The sequence below is a fragment of the Heterodontus francisci genome, chromosome 30 (assembly GCF_036365525.1).
Source record: "Heterodontus francisci isolate sHetFra1 chromosome 30, sHetFra1.hap1, whole genome shotgun sequence".
NCBI classification, from domain to species: Eukaryota; Metazoa; Chordata; class Chondrichthyes; order Heterodontiformes; family Heterodontidae; genus Heterodontus; species Heterodontus francisci.
The window spans coordinates 33,660,383-33,683,094 of record NC_090400.1 but is presented as its reverse complement, the minus strand read 5'-3'; the positions used below and the strand labels follow the sequence as shown (position 1 = coordinate 33,683,094).

Sequence of the window (22,712 nt, the reverse complement as noted above, 5' to 3'; positions counted from 1 at the left end):
AAACAGGAAATCAGGTGGCGAGGTGAGGTCAACACCATCCGCCAGAGCCCATCTCAATTTTGACTGCCAGTCTCAGCCAGAGCTGCTGCTGATCACTCCCTCCTTGCCTACTGCATGCAAATCTCGGTGGCGGCATGGAGCCTGTGCTCCCAACCTCTTTCCCTACCATCTACCACCACTCTCTGGATCACCTCAGAGATAGGCCTGGGTTAGAGATAGGAAAAGGAAGATCCTGCTCATAAAGTTCAATAAAAACAGGGCCATCATTTATAAAAGTACTGTAATGCCATGAAAATAAAATCCAAATAATGTTCACCTCCAATTATGCATTTGGGTAAAATAAGAATAAGAATATGTTCTCTTGTGGTAATTCCACAATCCTGTTCTCCAGATCATGGCATAATCCCGATTAGTTACATATTAGAGTTATTTTTTTTAATGTGGATGGAAAATTACAGGCTGAGCACCCTCAATTTCCCAAGATATGCTGTCTGTGAACACTGAACCATGGAAACACTCATTATACTCAAATATGCCTGTCCTATCATCTCTACTGAATTTCAAACTTTCCGTTTTAATACCTACAGACTCTTTTGTGAAAACATTGTGGGATTATATTGTGCTGAAATCTGCTTGTGTAGCCTTTGGCCACCTGAGGAAGCGAGTGTTTGAAGATCACAACATCAAAACTGAAACCAAGCTCATTGTTACCATGTGGTCGTGATCCCTACCTTACAGTATGGGTCTGAAGCATGGACAACATACAGGAGGCACCTCAAAGCACTGGAGTCATTTCATCAACACTGCCTGTAGAAGATCCTACATATCAAGTGGGAGGACAGGCGCATCAACATCAGTGTCCTGATTATGATTATGATTAGAGATACAGCACTGAAACAGGCCCTTCGGCCCACCGAGTCTGTGCCGAACATCAACCACCCATTTATACTAATCCTACACTAATCCCATATTCCTACCAAACATCCCCACCTGTCCCTATATTTCCCTACCACCTACCTATACTAGTGACAATTTATAATGGCCAATTAACCTATCAACCTGCAAGTCTTTTGGCTTGTGGGAGGAAACCGGAGCACCCGGAGAAAACCCACGCAGACACAGGGAGAACTTGCAAACTCCACACAGGCAGTACCCGGAATCGAACCCGGGTCACTGGAGCTGTGAGGCTGCGGTGCTAACCACTGCACCACTGTGCCGTCCTCTCACAAGCAGGCACCACAAGCATTGAGACTATGATTATCCACCATCAGCTTCATTGGGTTGGTCATATAGTTCAGTTGTCAGATACCAGACTCCCAAAGCAAGTCGTCTTCTCCCAGCTCAGTCAGGGCAGACACACCAGAGGAGAATAAGAGAAGCACTTCAAGGATGTGCTGAAAGCCAACGTGAAGAAACGCAACATTGACATCAACTCCTGGGAGGCCATCATCCTGGACCGAACCACATGGAGGCAGAGACTGTGGAAAGGATCCCAGCATTTTGAGAACCAACGACGACAAAATGAAGAGGAAAAGCGAGAGCGGCGAAAAGAACAAGCCATGACACGAACTAATAATACACAACCAGACATCCCACATGACAACAAATGTACATGCCATAAAGTCTGTAGATCCCGAATCAGCCTCATCAGCCATCTTCAGACTCACGGAAGACAATCATCCTCACCTATGAGGATAGCCAATAATGGTTAGCAAGGTGTGCAGCCTGGAAGATCACAGACACGCATCCCAAAACTTTTTTGTCAATTCATTTCAATGCACCAAGAATCATGGCTGCTATGCCTGTGATTTATCCATGATATTTTCCTTTCCTGCGCAGCATAGGAATTGCTCATTTGCTTACACTCACTAACCTCTTTGCAGATGCAGGCCAAACACACGGGTAAAACAGGTGCCAAATGTGTTCAGCATATAAAAAAAATGTAGGCATGTAATTCCCATTTGTAAGATACTTTGAAATATAGGTGTCAGTAATACACCTCAGGTGTAGCATTACTAATGCCGGTAAGTGAGCAGGCACTGTATATACCTGGGAACAAGTAAGCTGACATTACTGGATAATAGTTCTATGGCATTCCACATGCATCACTGATGACATACTTGAAGCACCATAGCTGCAATGTCAGGCGCTAGCGGCTAAGGACTGCTGGCTACCCATTTTGTGCTCGGAAATTCTCTACAATGGGGAGAAGAGTCACTGGGCAAGGGGAAGAGGTGCTCAGGGTGTCATGGATGGGGATGCCAGGAATTTTCTTTAGTGATGGATTTACCTACAGTGTTCTTTCCAAATGAGTTGTTATGCTACACTAGCCACATTCTTGGACCCCACCTAATTTATATGAAGGTCAGGGGCCTGATGAGTCTTATATACAGCTTGTGCAGGGGTCCCACCCCTCTTTACATCCACCACTGCTTTTTGGGTGCACTGAGTTCCTTGGTCAAGTTAGGCCTTTATGATCTTTGGGCTCTTTAGCGCATCTGGGAACTGCCTTTATAATATCATCCCCTTAACTCTCTTCATAGATCAGACTGCTATATAATCTGCACCTTAATTCTGTAAAATGCTGAACTTTAAATTATTAGATTTAAATAAGAAAATGTTGCATTTTGTACATATCACTTGCTTCAATGTTTGACATATTCCTCCTGCTGCAAGCTCTATTGAGGTTATATTCTGAATTTTCACTCTTGCCAGGGACTCACGCCCAATGGAAGCACATGTCAAAAATGTGGGCTCATACTGGGTATGCAGACCGCACGTCACGGAGCCGCAACGATACTAAACATGGTGGCTCATTTAAATAGCTGGGGTGGAATCCCCCCTCCAATGACATCGAGGTGGCGGGTGGTCAGTCCCCAGCAAAGGCGTCAGTAGCCTTTACACAGGCGCTGACACCATTTTTAAAGGGCTTCGCGCCCTTCCATTTAATTTTAATATTTAAAGAGATAGTGAAGTGAAATTGTTTTGAAAAAATTAAATATATATTTCTAGCCCCTCTCCCACCCCCCACAATAACCACAGAACTCATTCCTTGCCCTCTCCCCCAACAAAATAGTGACCTTGTGAACCTGACCTTGCTCCCCTCAAAGTTCATAAACTTTTAACTTCAGCCCTTGCCACCATCCCCTACACCAATCAGATTAGTTTGACCCCGCTAGCCTTCCCTCCCGCACTGGAAAACATACCTGCTCCCCCCTCCCCACCAGTATTCTGCCTCAGATCCCCAGACTGCTTTACTGCCGGCCACCAGCACCAATATCGTACTGGGATGGACGGTGGGGGCGGGTAAGTAATCAATTCATTTATTTTAATAAATTAACATTTAAATTTTACTACCATTGCCGTGCGGTCGTGGGGTGGGGGAGCTGCCACGAGGCCTCGCCGCCGCCGGCAATATGGGGTTGGGCCTTCCCTGTCTTGAAGTCCGCGCCAGCCTCTCCCAGATGCATTTTCTGGTTCTCCGTTACGACCCCCAACGTCGGGGGCTCTGTAGAATTTGCCCCATTGCGTGGCTGAATTTCCAATATTCACTGCCAATGGGTTAGACTCTCCACCAGGAGAATAAAAATTACCCCTTGTATATCAGCCTTGCAAATTCCATTCTCTGTTTACAGCCTGTTACAGTTTTACACAGAATCAAATGAAGATCTGCAATGACAACAGTTCCATGTTTGAAAATGATTCCGGAGCCTAGTCTGCCAACTGCACTTAGCATAGCCAGCTTACCCACTGATTCTGAGAGACTCCATTGAGTTCCATAAGAATGAAGTGCCACTTGCTGCCAAAGCAGCATTTGGCACAATAATCAACATTGACACAGGCAAACTTGGAGTTCATGGCTTGCTCTTCAGAATTCAAATTAGTAACAGTTTCTAAACTGAAGGTCCTTCAGAGGTCATGATTATCCTTCACTGCTTTGGAGGTGATGCCAATATTGAGAAGAATCCATGCCGTTCCTCTCTTTAAGAAATGTTCCTACTTCCTGGAATTGATATCAATTGGATTCTCATGTTTGCAACATTAACCCCCTCCAGTCTCAAGAGTTTTGACTTCCAAACCCTAAAAACACTACCTCTTGAAGCACCATACAAATACCCCAACTAAATGAAGTTGTTCCCTGATCCTGGGAATCAATCCATCTTCAATCACATCACAGAGTAGTTTACATGAACTAAAGTGTAGGTCCAAGTTTGATTTCTGTTCCCTTGCATTTTGTGATTTCAAACTCGATGTCATTTAAGAAAGAAAGCTTGCATTTATATAGTGCCTTATCACATCCTCGGGTTCACACAAAGCAATTCATACTAATTTCAGCCATGCCACAACGGCTGGGTACTGCCTCGACAAGGGCACTGATTTGTGGAAGAGTAGGTTTGATGGTACTAATGAGATACTTGTGTGCAACTCAGCCTGAATCAGTGAGTGATGGTCCTGATTTTTGGGCCTTACCAAATGATCAAAATTGACTGATGTCAAATGCTGCAGTGAGGTCAGTACAGTTAACATCAGGCAAGCATGATTTATACTCAATCACCCAACTGCTTTACCTGAGCAGAAAATCCATGATGTTGCATCTGCATTATTTAATGGCTACAAGCTTTTCATTCAAAAATATGTTCCCTAGTTGAAAATCTATTGTCATCAGTAAAGTAACTCAAAGTTGGACAAGTTAAATTCTTGAGATGACGAAGAAGAATGGGCTGGATCCTCCTCTTTGGGCTAGAGTTCTGGGCCGTCAGACTACACTTTTGATTCTACCCCAACACTGACCCATTTTCCTGGGATGAGACCTTCGCCGTCAAGCGGAAGCACAGTTGTGTCTGACTGAAAAAATCTAATTGCAACAGCACCAAAAGCACCAGAAAGCAAGACCTCAACCACTGGCACTCTCTCTTTCTCCGCTGCCATCCTAATTTAAATTGTGTGGGATGGCAGATGAGAACTAGGTTAATGGGCCTTATATTAGAACCCTATTTATTGTTATTTCTAAACTGTAAGAAAATTTGGTAAAAGTTGATCAATTTAAGTCATTTACATTTTAATCATTTCAAGTCCATATGTTTATTGATTTTAAAATTATAGTGTTGTAATTAAGTGATAACTGACTACTGCTTGAATAATTGGACAACATAATGGTCAATGTAATAGCAGCTCTGTGTTACTTCAAGATAATGGGGTGAGTGTGCTGGCTTTTATTTGTCACAATGAGTCAACAACTGCATTATCGAGAGCGAGGAATCTCAATCCTGGATCAATGAATCACAGTCTTAAAAAATACCTAATTGTTTACCATTCTGTCGGTTCTTGGAAAACACCCTAAAAAAATCAATGGTCCATTAAAATCTCATCAACTGAGAAATAAATCTGAGCTGCACACCAATTCAGTGTCAATCTAAAGCAACAGTAAAAGTACTAAACATGAACTCTCTTACTTTACATATGAATAAACAAAACTACTTATCTTCTTGACAAGATGGCAGTACGCCAGCTGAGATAATGCACTGTTCCTGGGTAGGATTCATTGCTCAGATAGTTTTCCCTTCTTCTCCTGAAGATCATGACTCACCCTGGGATAAGGTTGCACAGGCGAGAGAAGCCTTCCTGCATTATGGTGAGTATTGTGAGTGTCAGTAGGCAATTCAATCATGACAACAACTAAATTTGATTTTGACCCCTCCCTTGATGTGTATACACAGACTCACACACATACACAAAACATTGTTTGGCATGCATAATATTGTAGCGGCCTCCTGTTATACACTGCCCAATTCTCCTTTTCACAGAAGTCAAAATTTAAAGTTAAAATTACGCTCACTTTTTCTGGCAAGGATCAGCAGGTGGAAACACAAGTTGATTTTTGTTATTCCTTGCCTACCGAGAGATGCTGAGGCTAATTGTGCCCTATTCTATCTGAGATTAGCTAATTCAGCACAGACCTGTGATAGAACTTTGGCCTCAGTACCTGGGCTAGGGAAGGTAGAAATCTACCATGGTTCCTACTCCTGATCACAGTCTCTTGCTGGAATATTTGCATAATGATAATGGCGAGGCTATCAGCATTCACCGTTATTACATGGTAAATCAGACCTTAATTTCTAGTGTCAACACATGTGTAACTAAATGCGGAAATCCAGATGTTCATGCCAGAGATGCGCGTTCCTCCACAGGGTGCGCTGCTGTAGCCCTCGCCAATAGACTCTGCATTGAAATGACTTCAGCGAAGTGAACTTGCCCACTAGTGCCACACCAAAAATGGCTAAATAAGTTGGGAGTACAAGAGTTTTTAATGGCATAAGTGATAATTACTGCTGAACAGCCTTTCTGGCCCTGAAAAATGAATATATAATTGTGGCGTCCCATTCCCTCAGAAGAAAATTCATGTTGGAGATTTAATAAAATAAAAATTAAGATTTCTTTTTAACTTTTTCTGTTTGTCTCTTTTATCTCTCTCCCTTAATCTCATCTTGTTTCCTAATCTTTATTTTGCTTTCTTTACATCATTTAAATCTCATCTATATTTCCTACTTTATACTTCCTGGTTTGGACTCTGCATGTCTCAGTGAGGATTCTTCAGTCTAAGTGGCTGAAGAGCCTTGCTGTTTCTTGCCCCGCTCACAGACACCACTGATTCCCTGTAAAGGGCCCATGCTGGAAAACGCATCAGATTAGAAGAAATCTACTTTGAGAAGCCCACAAAAACTCTGTGGGCAGCTTTCAGTGAAGTGAATGGTGAGTGCTATTCCTTCACCGCTGATTGTGAAATCCAGGCAAGATCAGACTCAGCCATAATGCTTCCTGTGACTAAACTATCCTCCTATTTGACGACAGGAAGCTTTATATCAGCATCTACTCTTGTCATACTTGGACATAGAAATTTGTTTGTGCTGCATCAGTCTTACAGGCTTAAAACAGACTCCTAATCATTCAGTATGGTAAGCAGTGTGCACACGCTCATTCCACGCTTAAAGTGCATTGCTTGCCATATCGGATGGGGCTCATTTTATTTAAAAAATAAAAATATCTTTATCTGCAGATAATGGGGCGCAGTAGAAAGCTAACATATTTTTGACCAAAAACCCTGTTTAAATCCAAATAGTAGAGGTGACCACATCTGAAAGAATGTCACTATGTTGCCATGGGAACTGCAGATTTTCCTGTTGTTCATGGGAAACTCCTTTACAGATCAATGATTTGTAAGACTAATGACAACATGCTGCGATGAACCAGCCAGTGATTTATAATCACTGCCAACAAGGTTGACATTTTTGGGTTTGCTCAGGTTATATGTACAAAACAACTGAGTTGATTAGGTGTTGGATATTATCTGCATTTTATTGATAAGACTTCAAATACTGCTCAGTGGAAAATTCTAAGTGGAAACCCCAGGCTGGAAGTGATGGTTATTTTATAACAAAATAAAAAAGCACAGTCTTGATTGTAGCAGCATTGATAAAACTAATATAAAAGAGTTTGGTTATTGAGCACACCTTCATTAAGTTTAATAAAATTAGATTTAATGCTGATTTAAATCACCTTTCCTCTTCACAGTTCAGTGTTTTCAAAACCATCTGATAAAAGTGTCTCCAGAGACGATGAATCTCAGATCCCATTGTTATCAAAGACAGCCTCAACTTTGATGTCTGGGTTTGGACTAAATCATGTGTTTCGGAGCTGTTTATTAAACTCCTGACAAAAGTGTTTCAAAACTCACAAAACATGAGAATGTGTTCTGTATTTCTTCTCATGAAATTTACTCTTTCCTACATTGCTGTTGGTATTTGCGATGGGGGAGCGGGAGGGGTGGAATTTTCCTCTGAGTGACATTCATCAAAAACTTCAAAACAGCTTTGCCACAGTGGTAACATAAACATTTCAATGACATTTTAATTCTTTACATCCAACAAAATAAATCTCTGACCCCAACCCACTCAAATTTCTGAGGGAAAGTTTGTCATTAATTTGATTCTTAAACATTTTCGTATGAATTGTCACTTTTAAAGCAGCTTAAAGAAATCAGTAAATAGTAGTGGAGCAACTCAGGATTTTTGTGATTGACCTCAAATCATAACCATTAAATTGGCAATGGGTTACAACATCTTGGAAATGTGGAATTAATTTTAAAATATCTATTTTTTAAATGATATGCAATGCTAATACTTGAATAACATTGTCACATCTCAGCACTTCACAGCCATTTACTTCTGAAGTTCACTGACTGTTTTTATGTAGCATCTCTACAGATTCATTCCACAACATGGATGACTGGACTATTAATTCAGCTGAAATGATTGGCTTCAATGCCTGTCAGTTACTCTGAGGAAGTTGGATAACCTGTCAGCTTCGTCGACAAGCAGAGGGCCTTGTGTATCCTAGTGGAAAAGAAAGACTGAAACTTTATCACATATCTGGTATATTCTGACGTGGATCTCCATAAGATCTTAAATCTACAAGATTGATGTTAAATGAGTTTCAGTCACAGTAGAAGCAAGGCAGCCATGGGTGTGATATTCAATAATGAAGTAGAAAAGATTGCCATGTCACTCAAGACTATCCAAGGATAATATCCAGTAGGTGCTGCTAAACAGAATAACTCAGTATACTTTGTCTTTGATTAAATTTAAAATCTCATTAATTCAAACCAATAATTGAATTTTTCATGTATTTTTGCCGAACAATATTGTCTTCAGCTGTAACAGTATTTAAATCAGTAACATGTGCAACATATGTATAAAGAAAGATTCCTTGTAAATTAAAATATTCCAGAAACACATTTCCAGGGATTTTGATGGAATCAGATAAAAAAGCTGCTATGTGTCATCTCTGAACACTTCCTCAAGGATCTGACACCTGAGTTTTAAAAAAAACCTTGTTAAATGTATATCCGATGAAATGGATGCATGCCAGAATATAATGCTGTGTCTGTTGGCTGTTCTCATCACTCAATAGTTTTCTTTCATTCCTCATGGCAAATTAGCTAGAGGGTGAATAATTAACACGGAGAAGTGTAGATTGTTAGTAACTGGTCTGCGGCAGATTTTGTTTGGTTGCATATCTTGCTTTGCCATTAAGTAAATTATTTGCTGCAAAAACACAGAAGTCATGAAAACATCAGCTAAGAAGAACCATGGTAGATATTATCCAGCAGATGAACAGCAGAAAGATCCTACGCAGAATATAGAAAACATCATATAAAGGCCTAGAATTCCCTCAAAATGACTTGGTTTTGTTGCAACTTTTCTACAGCGAGATACACATGAGTTTCCTGGGTCTGCTTATTTGCATCCTCATTGGCACAGACATTGGTGTAAAGCAAGTGTAAGCAACTGAACCACCTGCAACCTTTAAAAGCACAGCACTTTTTATACTTGTTTAGAATTATGAGCACACAAACACATTCTGTGCCCAAAGAGCAGCAAGACATGACACCAAACCAGGGAAGAACGCACAATGTCATTCATTCAGACCTCCAAGCCCTCCTGGAGGACACCAAAAATAAGACTGCTGGCTACGGGTACCAGCAAGTCAACCAGAGTTATCACTTGTGTCCCCTAGAGGGAATTAAAACTAGCACTGACTGCCAATTCCCTCATTCTCAAAACATTGCCACCAAAAGTTCCACAACTTCAGCAGGGCAGGAAAGGAAACACATTGCTCCCTCTTCTTTCCTACCCACACTGTACACTAGCACACTCTTCACCCTCTCAACTAACCCTACTCAGTGCGATCTGGTTAAGGGTGGGGCACCAACTTGCTCTGTGGCTGTCCAGCTCTGTTCACAGTAATAACTTATATGCACAGTCTTAAAACCCCTTTAACAGCCTCATAGCCCCTCATCGCATACTTCACCTCTTCCATGTCAATTGGCACAAACTCCTCACCAGATAATCTTACCCATATTCACTCTATTTTCTTTCAGGACAAATTGACATGCAAAGCCTGCCAAATGCAGACAACAAGAATAGGCATCTCCACCTTTAAAGACCTCAGCCCAAGTTACTGATTGAACATCTGTACTGTCACCCGTGTGAAGTACCACACAGACACAATTTTCCAGTCTCTCCTCTGTCTTAAACCAAAGGGGGAATTGCTCACACATTCTTTGGTCTGAATTTTAGCCATGGAGGCGTGAAACAGGAGCCGGGTTTGTTTTCAGGTCAGAAACCCACCTCCAGTGGGAAACTGATTAAAGTGTGAGGAAGGGGTCTAGGGCACCCCTCTCAGCCTTTTCCTGGTTTGGCTGTAATGTGCAGAACTTTGACTAGGTGAGGCATCACCCTCACAGTTTCTCTGCCTTCTTGAGGACTTACTTTGTCTCTGCAGGTTTCTATAAATGCTGTTAGCAACTCTGGTGTGGTGCTTCTTGTGTCTGCATTTACATAGGAGGTTGTGGGGTCTAATTTTTCCAACATTTCAGGGTTGGCTGACCAGACAGTAGGGGTTTTTTATTTGGGAATCCTCCCAGATCTCCTGTAACCTGTCCTTTTGACCCTTTTTCCCCTTTCCTCTCTAACTTTTTGCCAGCCCTATGCCTGTCCCCGTTTGTTCTTGGCTGGGGTTCCTTACAGTTCACCAGCCCTCTGCTGGAGGATTTCCCAAAAGCCGATACAGGAATTAGGGGGTGCAGATTTCATTGTGAGTCAACCTGGCACATGTGGCAACTCCTACAGTACTCCACCACATCTTTGTGGAGTTTTGGCCAGTCAAACTGCTGCCTTATGCGGGCTTTGGTTTTCGTATACTGACATGTACAGCCACTATAACCTTATGAGCCATTCTTAATATTTCTCTCCGGTACCTCTGTGGCACCACTACCTGGTGAACCACTGTCCAGTCTTTATCCTCAGATCTGTGAGGAGAACTCCACTTCTTCATGAGTACCCCATTCTTTAAATAGTAGCAAACAGGGACTCCCTCGGCTTCAATTTCAGTCTGGGCAGCCTGTGCTAACACTCTCAGTACTGGGTCGGCTCACTGAGCTTCAGCTAGGGAAGATCCATTCCCGGGGTCTTGTAACTTTCCAAAGAAAGTTTCAGACAGACAGACCTCATGATCATCTGCCTGCAGTGCCAATTCAGTCTCCTCTGGGATGGCTGCTTTGATCATGGCCTGATTCATTACACATTCAGGGGAACTGCAGGGGACGTCTCCTGCCACTGCCCTGTCTCTCTGACCTCCTGCGGTCTCTCTTTCACTACAGGGGAAGCTACCACATTCATCCCCACCAGATCATTACCTAGGAGCAGGTCAACCCCGTCCACAGGCAAAGTAGGGACAATCCCTATGGTTACTGGTCCCAAAACTAGGTTGCACTCCAAGTGTACCTGGTGTAAAGGTATAGGCGTGCACTGCCCTCCAATACCATTTACTACTTACCACCCTTCTGGTATTTACTACACTCCCTGGGGGAAAGGTCAGGCCTTTTCCCAGTAAAAGGGATCTAGTGGCCCCTGTGTCCCTGAGGAATATTATGGGCTTGCTTTCCCCACTCGAGGGGTATGGGGTTACTCTCCCTTCAGACACAAAATCCTGATAACCTTCAGGAATCCTATTAAATTTTCTTGCACTTGCAGCAGTATGTTTTCTGGGTGTTGCTATTGCTGAAGTTAAAGCCACAGCTTGTTCTATTGTGCTTTCCATCAGGGTCCTTTCTCCTTCACTGAGTGGGTGTGCCCTGATTAACCCTCCAGGCTTTCCACATAGTTTCCAGCACTCAGCTCTTAGATGATCTGCCTTATTACAATGGAAACACACAGGTCCCTGGGTCTCACTCCTACTTACAGCATAATAATATAAAAGCAACACACTGCGGATGCTGAAAATCTTTGCAGTTTTGGTGAAAAAATTTAATAACTTCTCAAGTTTTTCTCCTCAGATGTGGCCTTGTTCCCCCAGGTAAAATTCTAGTGAATATACATTGCATCTTTTATAATAGGGAGTCTAAATGTATGACTTAAGATCTTATACAAGTTCTGAATTACCTCTGTGTTCCATATCTATAGCCAAGGATTCTGATTACTTTTTTATTCCATATTTACTTAAACAGCCACCTTAAATGGTCTGTTTATCCACATAACAAGGTTCCTCAGCTACACTACTCTGTTTAAAATCTTAAAATTCAATATTTTAGTCTTACTTCCAAAATGGATAATTTCATTTTTGTTTTACTTTGAATTGTATCTCCCACCTACCCTGCTGGGCCTGTCTGTGTCCTTCTGCAATTATTAGCTCCCAGTATGTTTCATCAAATTTTAATATTCTTTCCTTAATTCCTAAGTTCAAATCATTTATATATAAAGTAACTAACAGTAGCCCCGAGATAGCCCTCTGTGGAACATCACTCATCACATCTTTTCAGCCTAAGATGTATCTTTTTACACCTCCCTCCCACTACCTTTTGCTTTCTGCCCAACAACAACATAAACTTGTATTTATGTAGTACCGTTAATGCAGTAAAACATAAGACACTTCACAGGAGCATTATCAAACAAAATTTGAAACTGATCCACATAAGGAGGTATTAGGGCAGGTGGTCAAACAGATAGTTTTAAGGAGCACCTTAAAGATAGAGAGAGAGAGAGAGGTTAAGATGCAGAGAGGTTTAGGGAAGGAAATTCCAAAGCTTAAGGCTTAGCCAACTGAAGACATGACAGCCAATGGTGGAGCAATAAAAATCGGAGATGTGCTAGAGGCCAGAAGTGGAGGAATGCAGAGATTTTGGAGGATTGTAGGGCTAAAGCAGGTTAGAAATCCTGTCCATGTGTGATATTACCCTAATTCCATGTGCTTGGAGTTGAACTTTAGACTTTATTATCTGTATGATGTTAGTGCTTAAACCAGTGGGTGCCTTTATACAATTGGCCTTTGGAGGAACTTTGCAGTCTTGCTTAATTGTTCAAAGGCTTAACTAATGCAGCTGTGATTGTACTTGCCAGACCCAATATAGTTTTTTATTACCTGAAATTGATACTATGATGCTAAATACATTGAGCTAACCACTCCTGCTTCTATTACAAATAATGTAAAACTGCTAGAAATGGTGAAGTAATAAAAGGATGTAGTTTCATATGAATCTCATTCAGTATCTGACAGCTGCAAATTTAATAATATCTGTTACCTGAACTGGGACAAATTCTGATTTGTTTAATACTTTTATCAGATTCAGCTGATGTGTCTGCGACTCGCTGCATTTTATCAAACATATGAATGAATATTTTCTGTCAATTACCTTTCTAATGTTTGAGCCTTGCTCTGCTGTTGCATTTGATCACTTCTAGTGTTTGCTATGACCCTGTTCTTGATTGTACAGGAAAATGTTTTCAATTCTTGCTGTAACAAAAAATTCAATTGCATATTTACTTATGCAGGACTGACGAGTAATGCAAACACATCGGCAATTTTATTTGTTAGCGTCTAGAGAAAAATAACATTCAAATATTTGAGAAGACCAACGTAGAATTAGCAGGAGTTTTTTTTTTAGCAAGGTTAGAAGGAGTGAATTGTGTGATATGTGTAATCAGGATACACAGTCAATACTTTTAATAGCATCGTCCTTTCTCTTATTCAATTTTCATTCCATCTATATCCTAACTTTGAACAATTAATTGCGGCAAGTGTGACAGAGATGAAGTGATGCAGCATGACTGTGGCCTTGTATTCAATATTATTGATGGACTCAACACTTCTCCTTGAAAAATGGTTGTACTAAAGTGTATATTGTTCAGTAGTAAATTGATTCCTTCAGCAACTTACCATAGCTGTTGATCATTGTCAGGTTCCGCAGAGCTGGAAGACATTCTTTCTCGTGAACTCACTTGACTGATGTTTTGGAAGTTCTAATAGTCTTCAAATGTGTTTTCATGATCCAAGTTTGTACCTATCTCTCCCCTCATTCCCTTTTTGAATCTTCTGTTCTAGTTTCTGCCCTTTCCTGTGTCAAAACCAACAATGGCATTGTGCCTGTGACTATGGTGCTCCATTTCCTCCTGATCCTTGGCCTCTGATATTCAACACAGTTGGCAACTTCATCCTTCTCCTCCATCTCATTTCTCTGCTTTACTTGTGTAAATGTTGCAGCCTTGTTCCACTTCTGCCTGTCGCAATACAGCCAGCACATCTCCTATGTTGGTTTTTCAGTCTGCCCCATAAAGTCATATTTGGTGTGCCTCAAGACTTTCTTCTTTTCCTTATCTACATGCTGCCCTTTGGTGACAACATGCCAAGCCAGTTTGCACATGCATGACGATGACATCCAACTTTATCTCTGTGCCAACACTCTTGACTCCTCAAGAATTTACCTGAGCTCAACATCCGCAAGAACCAAGTTATTCTGTTAGACCTCTGCCTAAAACTCTGCATCTTAGCACCTGACTGCCACCCTCTCTAGCAGCTCCCTCAGACTAATGCTGACTGTGTGAATGAACTCTTGTTGTCCTGTTTGAATTTGAGCTAAGCATCAAATCCTATGTCTTTTCTCGCACCAAGATAGTCTATGTCCACCTCTGTAGCATTGAACGCCTCTGCTTCTATCACATCCCAATTGTCATTGAAGCCTTTATCCATGTCTTTGTCACCTCCAGAAATGCCCTTGTTACTAGCTTCCTGAGTTCTGCCCTTCCCTAATTGCAATTCATCCAAAACTTCAAGGGCAACATCCTATCACATTAAAATAAAAGCAAAATACTGCGGATGCTGGAAATCTGAAATAAAAACAAGAAATGCTGGAAATACTCAGCAGGTCTGGCAGCATCTGTGGAGAGAGAAGCAGAGTTAACGTTTCAGGTCAGTGACCCTTCTTCAGAACTGGCAAATATTAGAAATGTGAAAGCTTTTAAGCAAGTAAAGTGGGTGTGGGGCAAGAGATAACAAAGGAGAAGGTGTAGATAGGACAAGGTCACAGAATAGCTGACCAGAAGGTCATGGAGCAAAGGCAAACAATATGTTAATGGTGTGTTGAAAGACAAAGCATTAGTACAGATAGGGTGTAACGGACCGAAAATTGAACAGCTGCAAGTACAAACATGAAAAAAACAGTGGGTAAGCAAACTGAACAAACTAAGATGAAATAAAATAAACAAAAAAATATAAAAAAGAAAAAAGAAAAAAATAACTAAAAATAAAAGTAAAATGGGGGGCCCTTCATGCTCTGAAATTATTGAACTCAGTGTTCAGTCCGGCAGGCTGCAGTGTGCCTAATCAGTAAATGAGATGCTGTTCCTCGAGCTTGCGTTGATGTTCACTAGAACATTGCAGCAATCCCAGGACAGAGATGTGAGCATGAGAGCGGGGTTGTGTTGGAGGGGGGGGAGGGGGGGGGGACGTGTTGAAATGGCAAGCAACCAGAAGCTCAGGGTCAGTTTATAAAACCATTTAATATCAAAAAAGCCTTTTATCCAACTTTAATTATTTGAAGTTGCACTTTAAACAAATGAAGCACTTGAACTTTTAGGTTTCTCTTTTCATTCACACCCTTCAGCATCTTCCCATTAATTGTATAATCTCAGTTCTAGTTTTTCCTCCCAAAACTTATTATCTCCCACTAATGCACATTAAGTTGCATCTGCCATCTGTCTGCCTAAATCTGCTAAATGTCTGTCCTCCTACAGTCGTATACAATCCCCCTTGCTGCTTTCCATGAGTAAATAGTGAGATTGTGTTCCTTTGCATGAAAGCCCAACATAAACTGCTCAAATATTGCTTTCATGGTTTCTAAACATCATATGAACCACAGTCTTGTAATTTGCTGCCTGAAATTTATTATTGTATATGTACTGATTGAAGGAATTAATTGCTTTATTAATAACATACCCTTTCAGGTGTTTGTTCTTTGCAATCACGTTTATCATTCCAAGATAAGTGTCAGGAATAGTTTTCTTACCAGTACATGTATATTAATTCAACAATGTCACTTGTGCCAAAATAATTGCTGGTAATGCCTGCATTTCTTTTGTTGCAGAATTTCAGTATGTGATGAAGATAAATTTCGTCATAACGAGTTTATTGGTGAGACCAGAATTCCACTAAAAAAATTAAAGCCAAATCAAACAAAGACTTTCAACATTTGCCTGGAGAAACAGCTGCCAGTAAGTGTTAATCCTATTGTATTGATTATTCATTTGAAGGCCATAAATGTAAGGTTGTCATGGTCATTAACCAACTAGACACTCACTTTCCTTTGAGCTTCCAAATATATCAGGGTATCTTTAATCTCCTACTATAAAGTACAAAATTAGTTTCTCTGCTACACAAGATGTGTGATCTGTACTGTTGGAAATTATGGATGGAAATACCATCAAAAGGTATTCCATTTTCTCTGCATCATTTTTTTTTCACTGAATCAGATTATAATGAAAAAGGCAAGTCCTTTCCCTTGCGTCTGTTCACAGATGTCTGTTTTGTGTCAGTATTATCTCAAAACCTTACATATCCTGGTGCAATTCCAAACATAAAGGTTAATCCCATTACTATACTTTTTCTCAGGAAACTTAATCATACCACATGAAGGTATTTAAACACAAGAATGAAGAGTATGGAGTTTATGGTGGGGGATGAAGATGAGGGCTTTGGTTTTCCCAATATTTAACTGGAGGAAGTAAAGACTCATCCAGGACTTGATGATGGAAAAACAGTCTGACAACACTGTCCACAGAGTCGGGAGGTAGAACTGATGTCATCAGCATAATTGTGGAACTGACTCCATGTCAGCTGATGCTGTCACAGCATGTAGATGAGGAAGAGGAAGGGGCCAAGGATAGATCCTAGGGGAATCCCGAGTTAACAATGTGGGATGGGAAGAGAAACCATTGCCAGCAATGCTCTCACTATCATCAGATAGGTAAGAATGGAGCCAAGCGAGAGTGGACCCACTGAGCTGGACAATGGAGGGGAAACGTTCGGGGAGGATGGAGTGGTAACTGTACCAAAGAATGTAAAGAAATTGAGAAGGATAAGGAGGAATAGTACATCATGGTCACAGTCACAAAGGATGTCATTAGAGCATTTTGCTGTTGTGGCAGAGTGGAAATCTGATTGGAAAAGTTCAAACATGGAGTTACTGGGAAGATTGGTACAAATTTGGGAGGAACCAACAAGTTCAAGAACTTTGGGAAGGAAAGGCAGATTAGAGCTGGTTGTTAGTTTGTAATGACAAGAAGAGTCAAAGGGTTTGCTTTCTGAGGAATAAGGATGATGATGGTAGTGTGAAAGGGAAGGAGACAATACCAGAGCAAAAGGAACCATTTACATTGTCTGCTTGTGGATCAGGAAGGGAAGTTTGATAGTTCATGCTTTAGTAGGATTGGGATCGAGGGAGCAGTGTGGACTCAGATGAACCCGGAGTAGGCACAAAGAAAAATAGGAGAGAAACTAGAGAAATATTTGGGTTCAATGCTACAGCTTAGGGGAAAGGTTGAATTGGTAGGTAAGGGGAATGGGTTTAAAGAGAAGGTTGATAGTGGAGAAAAGAGGGTTATCTCTGTTCTTTAGAATGATTCTGGTGATTGCTGAGAAAAGTGAGACTCAATAGCTCTTGTGGTCCAGCCAGATCTGATGCACCAAAAACAGTCAAGTCTACATCCTTTGGACTTGATGGAATGAAGATAGGAGCCATATCAGGAGGAATGGTCAGGAGAGAACAAATGTTTTGTTCTAATGTTGTTCAACTCAGCATCTTAAAGTTGCAACTAATGATTTTTTGAGATTATATCATAGACGTGATAGCATCCCTATTACCATATATTAATGAGGCTTCTGCCTGAGTCGGTGGTGGGGGGGTGAGCTGCGGGGGAGTGCTCGTGCAGGCTACCAATAAGATCTAGTTGAGATGGCGGCATGCGGGATTGGAGCTGGAACAATATATCCATTGGAGTTTAGAAGAATGAGAGGTGATCTTATTGAAACATCTTGAAGGGACTTGACAAGGTGGCTGAGTGGATGTTTTCCCTTATAGGAGAGACTAGAGCTAGGGAACACATCTAAAAATTAGGGGTCTCCCATTTAAGACGGAGATAAGGAGAAATTATTTCTCTCAGAGGTTCATCAGTCTGTGGAATTCTCTTCCCCAGAGAGCAGTGGAGGCAGGGTCACTGAATATTTTTAAGGCTGGGTTAAATAGGTTCTTGATTGACAAGGGAGTCAAAGGTTATAACAAACAGACAGGAAAGTAGAGTTGAGGCCACAATCGGATCAGACATAATCTTATCAAATGGCGGAGCAGGCTTGAGGGGCCAAGTGGACTACTCCTGCTCCAAATTGGTATGTTTGTATGTATTTTTGTATATAAGTTTTTGCGCAGCTATTTTAACTGCATACTATCCTGGTTTCAATCCCACCGTCCTTTGCTCTCCCGCACCACCTGCTCCTTCCCCCCACTCCCAACCTCCCTGAAGAATTCTGTTTGGCTGAAGAACTGATAAGAAAATGTAGCTTTCCCAGATGTCTGCAGAGCATCTCATCCTGTTGTTGGCATATTTGTCTAATCTCAACAGATATCAATTAAAATGTTAGCAACTCTTAATGAAGATGGTGCTTTAAGAGTGAAGAAGGAAAATGGTACTCAACGCAAAGAGCTCTCAGATGACAAATTAGAGCAATAAAATGGCACATAGACATACTACAGACAGATATATTTCAGTGCAACCTTTTGTTGGGGGTAAGAGGGTTCATTGTATTATTTAATATTGTCATCACTTACCCTAGACAACAACAATAATTTGCATTATAATAAAACATCACAAAGCACTTCACGGGACATTATCAAACAAAATTTGACATCAGGATAGGTGACCAAAAACCTGGTCAAAGAGGTCTGTTTTAAGGAATGTCTTAAACGAAAATAGAGAGGTAGAGAGGCAAAGAGGTTTAGGGAGGGAATTCTGGAGCTTGGGGCCTATGCAGCTGAAGGCATGGCTGCCAGTGGTGAAGTGACTAAAATCGTGATTGCGCAAGAGAACAGTATTGGAGGATTGCAGAGATCTCAGAGGGCTGGAAGAGGGTACAGAGATAGGGAACAACGAAGCCATGTAACAATTTGAAAATGGAGAATATAATTTTAAAATTGAGATGTTGCTGGACTAGGAGCCAATGTGGGTCAGCAAGCACAGGGGTAATGGGCGAATGGGGCTTAGTGCAATTTAGAATATAGGCAGGGGCGTTTTGGATAAACTCGAGTTTATGTTGGGTGGAAAATGGGAGACTGCCCAGGAAAACTTTGAAATAGTCATGTCCTGAGGTAACAAAGGCATAGATGAGGGTTTTAGCAGTCGATGAGCTGAGGTAGAGTCAGAGCTAGGCAATGTTATGGAGATGGCAGTAGACGGTTTTGGTGAAGGAGAAGGTAGGTGGTTGAAAGCTCTTCTCAGGGTCAAATAGGTTCCAAATGGTCTGGTTCAACCTCAGACAGGGAGAGGGATGGATACAGTGGCTAGGAAATGGAGTTGGGCACCAAAGACAGTGACTTTGTTTTTCCCAATATTTTGTTGGAGGAAATTTTTGCTTGTTAGGACTGGATGTCAGACAAGTAATCTGATAAATCAAAGACAGTGGAGGGGTTGAGAGAGAAGGTGGCGAGATAAAGCTTGGTGTCGTCAGTGTACATGTGGAACCTGACTTGTTTTCAGATAATGCCACTGGTGGATACCATGTAGATGAAAATAGGAGGGGGCCAAGGATAAATCCTTGGTGGTTCTCCCAAGGTAGTAGTGTAGGAGTGGGAAGAGAAGCCAGTCCAGGTTATTCTCTGGCTATGAGTGGAGAGACAAGAATAGAACCAGGCGAGGGCTGTCCCACCCAGATGGGCAATGGAGGAGAGGCATTGGAGAAGGATGGTGCGGTCAGCCATGCAAACATGTTGAGAAGGATGAAGAGGGATAGCTTACCACTGCCACAGTTACATAGGATGTCACTTGTGACTTTGATGAGGGCAGTTTCAGTGCTGCTGCAAGGGCAGAACCCTGATTGGAAGAATTCAAACATGTCAAACATGCAGCTGCAGGAACGTTATGCCCGGATTTTGGAGGAGACAGCACATTCAAGGACTTTGGAGAGGAAAGGGAGGGTGGAGATGGGTTATTAGTTTTTAAGGACATAGGGGTCAAGGGCGTTTCTTTTTAAGGAGGGTGGTGAGCGACAGTGCCTGTTAACAATATCAACTAATAGGAAGGGATATTGATGGTCAGCAGTTTAGTGGGAATAGGGTCGAGGGAGCAGGAGGTGAATCTCATAGACAAGGTAAGCTTGGCGAGGGTGTGAGGAGAGATAGAAGAGAAATATACCAATTCAGGGCCAGGGCAGTGGGGAAACCTTTGGGGAAGTTCAGTTTGGTTGGCTACTGCAAGGGAGGGAAGCAGCAGATGAAGATGAATGGATGGTCTCAATCTTAGTGACAAACAAATCCATGAGCTTTCTCACACTTGTTGGAGGTCAGGGTGGAGAAAGCAGGGAAGATGGGTTTAAGAAGATGATTTGTAGTGACAAAGAGAAACCAAAGCTCATTTTTACATTCCAGGATGATCCTGGGATAGTGAACAGTTTTGATAGAGGAGAGAAAAGCATGATAGTGCTTTATGTGGTCCAGTTGGGTCTGGCGGAGAATGGGCTATCAAAGCTGAAGGTGAGGTGTGCAGGTGAGGGTGTGATTGAGCAGATCGATAGCTACAGAAATGTTTTGGTGAATGGAAGGCCAAAGGCTAGACAATTGGGAATTTGAATGTACTGTTGTAAGTGACTTGGGGGAAATTGTACAGGGCTTTGGTGAGACCACACCTGGAGTACTATGCACATTTTTGTCTCCATACTTAAGGAAGGATATAATTGCTTTGGAGGCGGCACAGCGAAGGTTCACTGGCATGAGAGGGTAGTCCTCTGATGAGAGACTGAGTAAATTGGATCTATATTCTTTGGAGTTTTGAAGAATGAAACATACAAGATTCTGAAGGGGCTTGACAGGGTAGACATTGAGAGGTTGTTTCCCCTGTCTGGGAAATGTAGAACACGGGGGCCAGAATTAGAGGCCGATCATTTAGGACTGAGATGAGGAGAACTTTCTTCACTCAAAGGGTTGTGAATCTTTGGACTTCTCTGCCCCAGAGGGTTATGGATGCTCCATCATTAAATATATTTAAGGCTAGGACAGACAGATGTTTGGTCTCAGGGAATCATGGAAAGTGGAGTTGAAGCTGAAGATCAGCCATGATCGTATTGAATGGCAGAGTAGGCTTGATGGGCCATATGGTCTATCCTGCTGCTATTTCTTATGTTCTTAGAGAATTTTCCAGCAGTGGACACAAAAGGAAATGGGTTTGGGAGGAGGATGTGAGTGGAGAATAATACAAGAAAGGGGTCAGAGAGACCCCTATCTGCGATTGACGCCATGGGCGTAGTGAAGCCTCGTGAGATGGCGAGGTTGAGGGGTGGGCATGAATACAGGTAGGGATGTTTATATGGAGGGAGAGATTAAGGGAGTATAGGAGGGCAGTGAACACAAGAGGAGGAAGGGCGTGATGAGTGGAGATGGAGCTTGACATCACTTGAGATTGAGAAATCGCTTGGTGTAGAGGCTGAGGGAGGAAATCGGTGAAGTTATCTCAGCGAGAAAGTTGGTGTGGTACTCAGGTGGGCAGTAGAGAATGAGGATTTCGAAGAAGCAAGAGACAAAACAGACAATTAATACACAGCATTTTTCAATAATACATAGATATCCTTTTATTTATATTGAATCTTTCAAAATCCTATATTTCAACAGCTCATCAGAATTCTTACTTACATGTTGGGGGGTAAATTTAACTTTGTGTGATCATGTAAAATGGGTGGTAACAAATGAGCAGTCTGTTGTAATGGAAATAAAACTCGAGAGAGATGCAAAATGGGTTGCCAAATCTCTCTCAACCATTTTGCACTGTGACACACAGTTAAAATTATTCCCATTGTGTACTCAGGAAACAAATTCCTATTTGATGGGTTCAAACTAGCAAATCAAGCATGACCATGATTAAAACAAACAATACTACAGATGCTGGAAATCTGAAATAAAAACAGAAAATGCTGGAAATACTCAACAGATCTGGGAGCATCTGTGGCGAGAGAAACAGAGTTAACGTTTCAGATCTGTGACCTTTCATCAAAACTGGGAAAGGTTAGAAATGTATTATTTTATAAGCAAAGTGATTCCTGACAACGCAGCCGGCCACTGACATCATCAGGCTGCGCCAAGGTGTGCACTTGTGCAGATGGGCTCCTGCTCTCTGCGCGTGCACTGCGTTCCGACTTGCCAGGATTGGTTAGCGCATGCGCCGATGACATAATCGCGTGATGTGTGCATCTTCGGTCAACGCGCCTGGTCAGCCTCTGCGCATGCGCTTTACGCATACAGCAATGCAACGCTGACGTATTCACCCATGCATCAAGCTCCGCTCCCCCCCTTCGTTGCTCTCACCGGCCGCTCTGCTCCCCCCCTCATTGCTCTCGTCGGCCGCTCCGCTCTTCCGGCCGCTCCGCTCCCCCCCTCGCTGTTCTCTCTGGCTGCTCCGCTCTTTCGGCCGCTCCGCTCCCCTCCCCCGTCCCAGGCCCGGTCCGCTCCCCCGACCCTGGCCCGGTCCGCTGCCCACACCCGGTCCGGTCCGCTCCTCCCCCTTCCCCAGGCCACTCCGCTCCGCTTTGCACATGCTGCATTTGTGCATGTGCCACTGCAGCGCCACCTA

General features: G+C 42.2%; 1 protein-coding gene across 1 annotated transcript in view; it reads left to right on the top strand.

Annotated features, from left to right (window-relative positions):
* The window catches only part of LOC137346498 (double C2-like domain-containing protein beta), a 273,543-nt gene that overhangs the window by 176,088 nt on the left and 74,743 nt on the right, over window positions 1–22,712 (top strand). Inside the window, exon 5 of the mRNA XM_068009961.1 lies at window positions 15,974–16,100. Within this exon, the coding sequence (XP_067866062.1) occupies window positions 15,974–16,100 (127 nt within the window). The remainder of the gene's footprint in view (window positions 1–15,973; window positions 16,101–22,712) is intronic.